The sequence below is a fragment of the Macrobrachium rosenbergii genome, chromosome 41 (assembly GCF_040412425.1).
Source record: "Macrobrachium rosenbergii isolate ZJJX-2024 chromosome 41, ASM4041242v1, whole genome shotgun sequence".
Classification (NCBI taxonomy): Eukaryota; Metazoa; Arthropoda; class Malacostraca; order Decapoda; family Palaemonidae; genus Macrobrachium; species Macrobrachium rosenbergii.
In genome coordinates, this window is record NC_089781.1 from 80108697 (window position 1) to 80122258 (window position 13562).

The following is a 13562-nucleotide window of genomic DNA, read 5'->3' on the forward strand; positions in this document are numbered from 1 at the left end:
TTTCGCGTTATTGCCAATCACCAAATTTAATCTTTCAATGGAAGGGAAAATTTTATAACTGACATCAATGAATCATCTTCGAGGAATGCGTATTATTGGCACATTAAATAAGCACTATACATACATCCAAGACTACTGGATGAGAATGCTACACACGTATCATCAGCCAAGGTCTTGAATATTCTCACACTTGAAAAACATGGAGTCAATATTTTTACCCCTTCTAAGAAAAAGTCTTTTACCTTGGGGTAGTTATTTTACTACCTCCGACAAGAGGGAATGTATCACGAATGTTTTCACCCAGGTGTGACGGGGATTACCTCGTCGAGGCACTCTTTTCCAGGTAGTATAGGATAGAACGGGCCAAGAGCTGGGGACCTATGATCATTCAGCGCTAAAAGGAAAATTGAGAGTAAAAGGTTAAAAAGGTGTAACGGGAGGAAAAACTCGCAGCTGCACTATGAAACAATTGTTAGAAGAGGGTGGCAAAGTAAGATGGAAGAAAGAATATGAAAGGAGGTACAGTAAAAGACAAGAAAGGGGTTGCAGCAAAAAACCTCAATGCCTACAGTGCACCGCGCGAGGTGCCACGACTAGTTTTTCTCCTCTCCGCCCTACCTATCACCCGTAACAGTCGTCTAACAACTAGGTACCTAACGCAGTTCTTAGGTCAACTGAAGCTCGCCGGATATTTTAGCGGACGTGTCCATCTGTACCACCACCACCTGTTCGTGACTCAAACAGTGTTTGTCCAGGTGTGAGCTAGACAATCTATCGCCCGACTACGAGCCAGAGAGAGAGAGAGAGAGAGAGAGAGAGAGAGAGAGAGAGAGAAATAATCATCTTGTTTTCCTTTTAGAGAGGCAGCGCCAGGATCGCTTTCACCAACATCCGCTTAGGCAACAATGGGCTTCAGGGTGGCGATATAAGGGAAATGGAACGACGGGAGAGAAATTTTTTGTTTATTTCAAAAAACAATGCTGTCACAACTATGTACATACAAGGCCAAATTTCCTCGTGTAGGCACCTGGGGTTACACAAATTGCTTCAAAACATAAGATTTAAAGAAAAAAAAATTAGATCGACAATCGACAAAAAGTAAAATCTTCTACAGTAAATCAGGTGTCCATCTAATAAGTTAAAATTACCTTTACGCAACTTTAATAACAGAAGCAATTGAAAAAATTAAATAACCGATTCGTTCACGAGTTGTCTGAAGTTATGGAAAATATACCAGTTTGTGATATATACTACAATGAACTTGCTACGTTATTCCCCATTTCATTAGGGATGACTATCTGTACTTTCAATACATTAGAAAGTACTTACAAATCCAATTCAGTTTCCGTCTTTACATAGGCGAATCACCACCTTTCCCCTACAAACACTGAACTACAGTAATTTCCCCAATTTCCAAACCATTAGTTTTAATAAGTTGAAACTTCTGAACGATGAAGTACGTGGCCAAACTATACTTCCCGAACAACAATTCATTAAGAAGTTCGGGAAATCGAGGGCAATTCATAAACACGAACCTTGGGAGACAATGATAAGCCTCGACAAAGCCCATACCTTTTGTGTACGAGACGGATCAGGAAAACAGTAACTAAATAATATTCAACCCGAAGTCACCTACAAGAGGCCTTTAAAAATTTAAGAGGACTATAAAGGGTATGGTGCGAACGAAAGGACACAAAATCACAGACAGACAGACACAGAATTAGAGAGTGAGTTTCGGGGGCAGATGGGGGGGGAAGGGATAACCTTCCCAAGGGTAGCCTGGGTGGGGTCACATCAAGGACCCTCTGTAGCGCCCTGAAGGACCTCCTTGTTCCCCTCGCAGGAACCCCTCCCCTCACTGAACCACTCTTCTTCACTCTTCGAATAACCCCCAACCCCGGACGGACGGACACACACACACACACACACACACACACAGATAAACCTTCCACCCCATACTCGCTCACCTCCCTTCCACCCACCAATACTATGCCACCACCTCCTCCTATATCTCGTCGAGCTACACCTCTGACTCCCGACACCCACTCCTGGTTCTTCACCTTCTGCCGCCTGCGCTTTCATTATCAGAAACGAATTAAAAAAAGCAACCTTCTTACTTTTGACAAGCTAAGTGATGGTTAAAGCTGCGTAATAAGAACATTGTAAACTGACAAAATGAAGATGGAAGGTGGCGCCAGGTCCCACGAGTAACCAACTGGGTAAGAGTTAAGCAACGCACACAAACGAGCATGGGAACGAACGCGCGCAACTTTCGAGAGAATCGATGAAGTTTATTAAAGCAACATCATTCCTCGCCACTCATCGCCGCCTAAGTAAATAGAGAAAGCTCTAGGCAAGACAGACAACCTCTAACTACTGTGCATAAACATACCATTTGAGATGGACTGATGACATCCATCCCTGTCATCTGTGATGCAGAAAACAACGCGACGTCCCCTGGGCGACCAACAAATCATGGCAGTAAAATGAAAGCAAAACAACCAATATGAAGTTCCCGGACACCTACACGGCAGGGCTCGTTTCAAAGAACGGTTGATTGGAGGAAATGTAACAGACGGCCTTTCACTGGTACAAACAAGGACGGAATTTCAAGAGAACGCCACCATGCAAACAGCCCCGTCACAACACAAACTCTCACAACTGCTACTAAACAAAACAACAACAAAAGTTCCTTACTTAGATTTAAATATGTTAAGAAATTCATTTTCACACGTGCAACATAATACTTCGAAAACCTGACAACTATTTCCCCAAATGTTATCTACGTCCCACTTAATGTCCCGATAAAAAAATGACAGTGTATGCGCAATATCCTGCTGGGGGACACAGCATCCGCATTCCTATCGTTACGGTTCAAATGGCATTAAAATGTGATTGAACTTTATTTCACCCATTCGAAGAGCTGCTCTCTTCCATTACACCCGAGCGTGATATACAGCAACTTTATATAATACAAGGGTAATTTATTAGCGCATATTTTCGACTGACCACTGAGGAGTTCTACTGCAAAGCGGGGAAACTTAGTAACGTGATAATCAATACATAACTTGAAATAAGGCTTTACAAATAATTCAGAAAATGTGCAATTTCTCACAAATGAAATTTTACCTACTGTACAGTAGAGAGAGACTTCAATAACATTTTCATGGACGTCTTGTATATTCGGGTTCACAGGCTCTGATACGAGATATTACAGATAGTACACAGATAAAAACTTATTACAATGCAATGTTGATTCCGCAGTCAGGCGAATGGTACATAAACCTGAAAATAGCAATGCTAATACAAAAACGTACGAATCTGCTTTCGGCGCATGAACGTGGTGGCGGCGATGTCGACACCACTGCATCCAAAGGAAGAAAGCTCCTTATAAACCCAAAATACCTTTACTGTTAAAACAAACAAACTCAAAAGCAGGAGCTTCGTCTGAAGTGCAGCGCATCATCTCTCAACTACTACCCCACCTTCCCCCTCAAAACATCTCCCACCTCCTACTTCTAGCACTTGACTCCAACAGTCCTCCTCACTCCAACTTCTTCCCCTCTGCGGGGCACGCACACTTATTATTCATCTTTTCTTAAAAAGAACGCGAGTGAATAATGTTAACATTTTTTCCAACTTGAAAATCTGAAAAAGAAGCTTGCACACAATCTTGCCAGTTTGCTATATTAAAGACTAAGGCTTGCGGAGCAAGTAAATTCAGTCTAATTTCGGGAATAACATTAGTTCTTCCATTAATTCCTTCACCTCTAAAACAATCCAACTCATCCAACAACTATTTTACGGCAGAAATAAGCCATCATGCACACAACTACCTAGGGGAAAAAAATTCTTGCTTGCTACACAAAACAAGTCCTTCCTTAAATAGTTTTCTATATTATAATCCAGGCGCACAACCTACATAAAAACATGGATGAATATTTTATTTGTATCACCTGCGGAATGTAAACATATTGGAAAACCTAGGAGTTTATTAGTAACACCAGTAAATACGTTACCCTACTTTTCGTTTCCGGCATTAGCAATCAGAATTAGGGGGCAACGATTTTACGCAGACCCCGGTTGCTTTCAACCTCGGTGTAGTAAATAAATCTTATTGAATATACTTATCAAAGTGATTTGTGCTTTTCAACGGTTAAAAAGCAAAGGACCAATATGATTCAACTTTAAATAATAAATTTTTATGCAAAATCTATAATGAACAACTATCCACAGATGTTTAAGTGTTTACAATATAAAACGAAAATTTTTCCTTAAACACAAAAAAAAATGAAGACATAAATATGCTAAGATATCTAGTAACTCGCGAAGGAATTCAAGTTTAGTAATAGAAAGTGTTTAGCACAATTTGGCACTGGTGCCATAAATACTTCTACTATCTGAAGGATTCACTAACATTGATATCCATTAAATTTACGACCTAGCACTTACAACTCAAGATTTAACCATGAATCCTTGCCCAATACCTACTCCTCGAAGAAATGTTTGCAAACCGAACAGCAAAATAAAATTAAAATTAATCAGCCAGAGTTGTAGTTTGATCTACCACTGTTTCTTTTTGCAAAATATACGATATGATATGTACACTACAAGATATCATTAGGTGGTTCAAACACGTTATTATTATTAGGTAGTTTAAAATACGTAAAATTCTAGTGCTGGCCAGGTTGATTTTCAGTGATAAAGTTTTTCACCTTTCAAACCTTGAGAACTGGATACGTCATTAGTCTGAATACAACTTTTGAAATTAAATTAGTTTTTCAGTGTGTGTGTGTGTGTGTGTGTGTGTGTGTGTGTGTGTGTGTGTGTGTGTGTGTGTGTGTGTGTGTGTGTGCGCGTGCGCGCGTTCACTTGCATTCCCTGGGTACCGGGGCTGGGCCACCTGTGTTAATTCATTAAACATCCCTGGGTCCAACGATTGTTGCGAATTTTAAAGATGTGTAATTACGTCAGCGTGACGCTCTTTTTGATATCAAGAAACCCATAATCCAACGATCAGTTTGGCCTGTCTGAATTTGTTGTTTCTAGCCTACATTTATTCCATTACGTGTCCCATTTATTACTGATCATGGGTAGTATCATCCAGTGATAACAGCCGACTTGAGCTACTACACTGGTGCTTGAACAGTACTGCAGTTGCAGCTTCCACTAAATTAACTTCACCCTTATGCTTACGGGAACAGGAACTCGAAAAAACTTCGACAATTACATCATGAAATTTGTGGAATGAAAATTTGTTCTTCGAAAGGATTTCAGAGGACAATAAGCTTAATGGACTTCTATGAGACAATTTACATTGCCATGATTAAAATTAATAATCAATATTTATGCTACGACGACCACCGAATTGACATTCTTGGCTCGAACAAGACTCACTCAAGAGATCTTGTTTTATTAAATATTCTACATCTCATTCAATACAATTCGATGCACTTGAAGAGATTCCAACAAATTTTCCTTTAGGCATTTTTCTTTCATATCTTCATATTCACTGAAAACTAGACAACCAAATACAGTATGGTTAATTGTTGCATGTTGTATTGCTTTTATACGGTTGGGTCATGTGGGGGTATGTATATAACCACAAGTTAAGGCGTGTGACCAACTGAAAGACGTTCTTGAAATGAACAGCACTACAGCCCAACAGTAGTTATTAGGTTTTATTTTAAAACATTAACTACTCTAAATTAATAACACAAACACGTGCAAAGATCCAGCATATTCAAACACTCATGTCAGGATTAAAATAATTGGCAGCAGTAGGACAAAGGGATTTAGAACAATAATTCAGGGCTTCTACAGCACATTCAGAATAGAAAAAAAAATTCAATTTTCTGTGATGGAATGTTTTGAATAATCATAACTGCTGAACATATTACCGAAAGTTCTGCTGTGACACCCGAAGCATTGATGGGAAGAATTTTTTTAATATACGATATGATAGCATATTCTATATACTGTACAATGGAAAATGGGAACCATCAGTATAAATTGCAGAGTGAACCTTTATGTCTTGAATGTTCTATTGTACGGTACGCATGTTCAGGAGTACTGTACACGCATATTCATGAAAAAGTTATAGATAGCACAAGGGTTTAACTATTGATGTTCTTAAAAACTGAAACAAGGAGCCAAGACTTCGAGTTCACCGAAAGTAACGTATATCCTTTTAACAAAATTAAAATTTTCTTTGTCAGTTCTTACAATGCTGTTGTCTATCATTATCAAACACGTTAATCAAAGAGTCTAAGTAAGACTAACTATGACTTTTAACTACATCAAAAGGGTTACTTCAAGATTTGTCATAAGCAATATGTTTCAGTGCTTTACATAGATATTAGCATTGCTCCGGTATCCAAATATTTAAACAGGCAAATAACTATGGCAATGTATTATACTTGCTTTAGTTCTTTAATCGTATGCAATTATGAATCTGATGCTGTAATAATTTGGTTAATGGCTCGAGTTGTTTTAAAACAACAGGTGATCGTTATTTATCCATGTGACATAATTACTGAAATTAGAACAGTAACTTCTGCAATAAATAACATACATATATCAGGCTATATTGTCTGTGGTTTTACTGCTTAAAGACTGTATATAAATACTACTGCTTGCGAGGTTTGTAAATACATCGCAACTTCCTTACACCATCATTACTTGAATAACGTTAACTAATACGAGCTAAAAGCAGTTACTTCGACTTCATGTGACGCATTTTACAGATATGTCTATTAAACTGAATGGTAAATGGGCAGTACAGTTTACTTTTGGGTATAAATTAATGGAGTTTCAATCAGCTGTGGCACATCTTGAATGTCCATATATCTTTGTTACTTATCAGAAGGCCAGACGCCTTAAATATCTGATAAAGGGGGACGGGAACTACTGTATATTTCTGATAACTGTCTCACTGGATTTATTCAAGAAATATTCTTTCAACGATATACTTCATTCATCACTTCTCTAGCTTTGCATACACCTTACGATATACACAGTTACTAAAATGTCAATGTCAGATGCTACAATGTTACATGAACAATGTCCATTTGTTCTGGTTAGTAGTAGTTCATTAAATGTGTGCCTCACAAAGATTCTAAGGGCTCTTAATGTGAGGAGTCGATCCATAATTCTAGGTGTCAAATGGGAATTCTCTTACATACGTTAATGATTTGCCATACATGAAAACGACTGACTGTATAGTGGTCCATTCAAACAAGATCAATGGTGGCTACATGAATAGCGTAAATCCAGATGGTACTTCAAACAAAGATTTAAAATATTCTACTAATAGACGAAACATTATAAGTAAACACATTTCTTACGGATCTTCTACTTTGCATAAGACACACATTTCCCGATTATTTAGCTGGAAAATTTATAAAAAGAGTAAATAATGACCAAAAATGATATCTTACTGACATAACATTTTCTTCTTAAGAGATTTTGCATATAGATGTATCTCTGATTCGTACCCATTATCTCATTAGGCTTCACTCACTCTTGAAATTTTTTTTAATCGCTAACAGGTCAATATCCATAAAAATGATAAAACGTACACAGGATTCTATATGTTTAGTATTACCCAAAAATCTATACTTTATGTTCTAAAATATCTAATTGTATTAAGTTGCCCTTTTAAATGTCCAAAACGTTTTTACTTCAATACTGTACCATCAACACATTTCCCCTATGTGCAAGCATTAAAATGCATAGTTATTAATTTGTTAAGCAATCTTCCACAGAATTAAATGCACAGTGAAAAAACAAGTAATAAATGGATGAAACAAATGCCAAATTATTAAGGCAATGGAATGCAGTACATGATAGTTACATTATGACTTCTGGAGGCATATATCAATCAACATTGCAATCTCACCCTCCTCCTGGTTCTATGCGCAACCCAAATGACATGCACGTCTTTTCCAATCCAATATCGAATGACACCTCTTGTCAGGAGTGGCGAGAAAAAAGATGCAAGCTGAAGTTGGACAGCTAGATTGGAGGAAGAATAAAAGAAAAAAAAAGTGCGCGCGCGCGCGTGTGTGACGGGGGATGGAGGGAGGGTGAGGGGGGAGACATAAGAACAAAGTAAAACTGAATGCTGTTAAAACACCCAAAGAGTACTAAAAAAAATTTTGAGTCGTTTCCATAGTGCACTCTTAGCACCCAGCTCCCTACATAATGAACTTATTACAAGAATTCACATTTCTCAGTGTTTGCTTCTTTGTGAGCATTCTTACTAATATAAAATTTACCCAGACCACTGACTTGACTCATAACTCTCATACGGTTGTCCTCCAGGATGTGTTCTCGATTAAACACATCTTAATTAATGTATGACTCCTTGAAAATTCAGTGCCTGGATAAACTGAAAACGGAGATTCTTACAATATCCTTCTCAAAGACCAGTTTTCAAAACTCAATATACAGGTCCTTCAATAGATGAAACTTGAACAAAAGCTAAAATAGGCATGACTAAGAGATGAGCTGCATTCTCTGCAATTGGGACTGGGTCGTGAGTTATTCATAAAATAAAAGTGTCGGAGGAGGATGACCAATCCGAATATAGGTTAAAAATTACTTTAATGTGGCATTCTTTCTTAAGTACAGAGAACACCAAAATCCAACAGCTGACTTAATCTTTTATTATTGTCAGACCCATTATTCTCCAAATTCCACATTTAACTAAAGATGAAAGATAGTACCACGTCAATAATACAGTAATAATAGTGCAAATGATCTGTTCCTTACATTTGTATTGGTAATGATGCTCAGGTTTAGGACATACTGCCTCTCAAAAGCTGACTTTTATTGCTGTCCAAATGTATACCTTACTTTGCTAACGTAATTATTGCAAATTTATTCTCTCCATACTCTACTATTGTAAAGGTATTCAATTCTTTTCTGGCACTGTATTACAATTCAAATTTCTTCAATTAAAGTGACATGCTTACAAATAATCTAATACTGTTTCAATAACCATATATCAGTTTAGTTTTTGTTGCCTCTGAAGTTTTAGTGTCATCTTTTTCCTCACATTTAATGTCACTAGCACAATGTATAACTAGTATGATCAGCTTTATGTAATTCTTGAAAAATATCCAACAAGGATAATATATCAAATTTTAATATTTTTGTAGCTTGGAACTTGATAGCCCTTTTAGGTTTGGTATGTGACAGTGATACAAGAATTTGCAATCTTCAAATGTCTTGCAAGCTCAAGCCTTTAACAATACAAGGTTGCAGTAATAAAAAAAAAATTAATTATCAATTAATGACTAAAGAATATAACTAAAAAGCTTAACAAATTGATAAAATTAAGAGTAAGATTTCGTGTACCATTTGTAATACATATGGCATTACATATTAGAGCTCTGTAACATCACTAAAATATTACTCAGCAGATTTACTATAATTTAGGTTATTGTTTGGTTACTGTACTTTCCTCTAACCAAGAAAATTGGCAGCTTGGCATCCCAAATACCATGTGAAAATTAGAAGACAAATATGCATAAACAGAATTTTTGCCATAGTTTATATAGTTTTTTGAAACATTTAGTAAAATACTGTGTATTTTCCCATTCTAGTAGACAACTGTATTTGTTGCAGATGTTTGGTCAATATTCTAGTGGTTATGTTAACTGACTGATTTCTCAATCCCCTACACTTACAGTTATACTGATTTCCAAATGAAGAACACATACAGAAGTTTTTTTGTGAGCAATATTAACCCCTTAGCATATTTCTGATGGAAAACATTTCAAATGTGGGTTGTAATGAAAAAATGTTATAAAAACATCATTATCAAGAATGTAACAGCCAAACTATCTATGAATTATTAAAAGTTTTATCATAAAAAACTTCACCAAACTGAAAAGGGCTAAATAAAAAAACAATCAATCAATCTACTGTATCACTATCAGCATTCTAAAGACACTAAACAGTGAATTTGCACTCATTCTTTATGTTAACCTTTGTTACTATCCCTATTGCATTTCTGTATGTACAGTCTGCACCTTCTTGTTGCAGTTATTTTCTCCGATTTCACTAGAAACCACTTTCCTAATAAAATGCGTCAATACTCCCACTATCTCCCTTAACTGACATATATTGTCACATATGCTCGAAAAGTAACAGACTTCACTGACATAAGTGTTAAAGGATTTGTTTTTAGCTACTAATTTTCAATGGCATCTATAGCAGCACTTCAGTGTCTTTGCATGTAACTTACACCTGCAGTGGCATAATTTATATAATCTGAACAGCTGCCATTCTTGCATGTACTGTACAGAATTCTGTTGTGAAAACTAGGGTGACATTACATAAAAATGTGTGTTATATGTCTACCACACAAAAGACTGCATATGCAGTAATGGCACTTTGACTTGCTTCATTTGAATGCAGGTACAAATTAAACAATAATAATGATAATAATGATAAGACCATGAACTACTATATAACTTCTTGATAATACTGTATTGTATCTGGGAAAATTAGACAACCCCTTTTACAGTTTTCTGCATTGAATAATAACAAGGCAGACAGAGTAGGAATAATATTGCACAATATGCAGGCTGTGCAATTATTTGTCCTAAATGAATTAAGTCATAAGTAACTGATGTGATACAGGGGCTCACTCAGCTTACAAAAAAATCAAATTACATTGTTCAGGACATTTCAAACGTGTGTACCAAATCCAAAACTCAATGTGCACAGGTCGATGAATACTTATCTTTAATATTTCTCCAACTTCCTATGCTTGTACCAACCACCTTCTTCCACTGCATTTACAAAATGTCTAACAGTCAAAAGCTGGGTAGTGCTCGTAACATTTTATATCTCTAAACTGATATTATTAAAGCTACATGATTCAAACTTTTATTTTAAATTTTAGACAAAATAGCTCCAGTCTTTGTACTTTGCACAAATTAGCTACATGTCAAAATTTTCTTTTACTCCAACATTAATTATTATGACTTGAACCACTGTCAAATATCCTGTGTTTAGCTATATTCCATTAGGTCTTAACTTTACAGAGAAAACTTCCCAAACCACTCTTTGTGCCTGGCATTAGTAAATGTTACTCAGCACACTACAGAGTATCATCACATTCCTGCCACTTGCCGGGACCCAAGTCTTAGGTTCTTTTTACTGCAAAACTGTGGAATTGATTTTGGTAGTGTCACTTATACTGATGCTTCTAATTTGACAGGCTGTAAGATTCATTTACTTTTCATGTACTCTCGGCAAGAAAAGTGAAGATACAGTTTTCTTTAGATTTCGTTCATCGAATTTTAATTTTTTTCTTACAGAAAACACATAATCTCGGTAAGTTTACCCTAGAATATGAAAATACAATGCAAATTATATCATATATGTTAAACTTGCAAAACAAAAACGTTCAGATACTTAAAAACACCATGCATGTCCGAAGTAATCAGAATTTCTCAGATGACTTCGTTCATAGAGATCTAAAAGATAGTTTGTGGATATCTTGGTGTAGTACTATTTATCAGAACGGCAATATTTACTAGTTTTCCGTTATGGACAGGCTTATTATTGCATCATCATACAAGATAATGATAATTTCTTTAATTTTTACACATTCATATTTGTATTTCACGGTGTTAAAAGTCAGCTGGAATTAATTGCAGTAAATGTTGCGACAGCTACGGTAAGTTGACCAAATCTTATTTAAATCCGCAAGAGCGTTCTCTATGATGTGTGGAGCGATTCGGCGCGAAAACACAAGTAACTGGATGTTTCTTGACGTTACCATAGTCTCTCTCTCTCTCTCCATTGCTAAAACATACTATACAAATATAGTATTGCTCAATCTCTAAAAGAAAAAAAAATAATGAAATGAGTAGCTCTACATATACTGTAGGCCTAGGCTTACACAACAGCAACTCACTCTCTCTCTCATCGTAACATTGCATTCGTTCCTTTATTGTTCCCCACATTTTTCCTTGGACATTGCTCAAATTTAACTCTTGATTTCACTATGGAAGATCGCGTTTCCAATTATGCAAGCATTCCGTTCATTGTGGTGTCATAAATTTCATTTGTGTAAGGTTAATTGGTAGGTAAAGTCGAAAAATGTTTAGTTTGCTCAGAAGTCGAAAAATGTTTATTTTGCTCAGAACTGTCGCTGCAAATTACAACTTGAACGAATACTGTAAAGCTTACTACTGCATTTAAGTATCAATGATGTGAGAATCGTAGAATATGATTGAAAGTTATAGGAGGTCAAGCAAAAAACCAACACACCAAGACTGAAGCTCCTCCCCTTTCTAAAGTTGCCAGATGTCGCATTATTGAGCAATATATGTCTGAAGATTTAAAACTGTATCTTCACTTTTCTTGCCGAGTGTACATGTTAATAATGTCTCTAAGTTTAAGTTTGTTGTCCTCATATCTTCCTGTGAAAATTCACAGATGCACAATTTTTATGATGAAAGTTTTAATGTACAGAAATCTGTACTTACCAAACAGAAGTGGCTTTCCTAACTTACCTGATTGTCAGTAGTGAAGCTTTGTGGTTGAGGTCCCCCTGGTCCAGGTAGCAACGTCGGCGAGTCCATCGGCATGCTAGTAGCCATGTTATTGTAGTCAGGTCCTGCAGGCGATGAAAATGGACCACTCATACCAGGATCTAAAATTCCAGCGTGACCACCTATCCCTCCAACCGCACCTCCTCCTTCAAAGCCAGGATCTAAGGGTCCCAGAACTGGCGCTCCTGGTCCCATGACAACTCCACCGCCACCAGTGGTGTCAGGCACCATACCATTTTTGTTTAGGTCTTCTTCAGATGGTGATCCTTGTCTGCTCCCAGGTGTTCGACTGTGAGATGATTGCAACACACTGCTATCATTAAGTAATTCTGTCCAGTACCAACTGATTAAGAATACAAAAACTTACAACATATAATTTTTAAGTAGTTTAATAACTACTTAAAGTATATTGTATTGAAAAATTATTTCATGGTGTTTGAAATAGTATGTAGAGTAGAAAATATTACTGCATAAAAAAACCAAGCTGAACAAGGAAAAATCCCATCAATAAAAACCAAGGTTGCAAATCTTTTCCATTAGGTTAAAAAACCTTTAAACACAAACTTTACTTTCATTTGAATTTGGAGGAAAAACAACTAAAAATTACCAACTAATATTTCCGTATCATATTCAGTCACCGAAGTAACCAATAAACCACTTTCAGAGTTTAGGTGCCAATCCCAATCTTGTAATTCAAAATGTTTGTTTGGTGAAAACTTATTTCTAATCTTGTAATTTGAAATGCTTGTTTGGTGAAAATTTATTTCTATGTTCAATTTAAAAAAACAAAAAGGCCACCAATTTGCAGCAGGAGTTAAATTCTCCATTTTATTCAAAGAATAGCTGAACACTTTTCAGAAAGAGCAATAAAGAAACAAGAACTACCAACTCCTAATTAAAAGGTCATACAACAAGAATGCCAATTCACATTTCTGCATTACTGTTCCTTCAACAAATTTACCCAAGGAAATTTATTTACAATCC

General features: G+C 36.3%; 1 protein-coding gene across 21 annotated transcripts in view; it reads right to left on the reverse strand.

Annotated features, from left to right (window-relative positions):
* Window positions 1-13562, reverse strand: part of pum (pumilio) — a 393939-nt gene that overhangs the window by 123150 nt on the left and 257227 nt on the right. For 20 of the 21 annotated variants that reach the window (XM_067084468.1, XM_067084466.1, XM_067084471.1 and 17 more), the window contains one exon: window positions 12540-12888. In XM_067084468.1, the coding sequence (XP_066940569.1) occupies window positions 12540-12888 (349 nt within the window). The remainder of the gene's footprint in view (window positions 1-12539; window positions 12889-13562) is intronic. The other variant, XM_067084465.1, reaches the window with a different exon arrangement.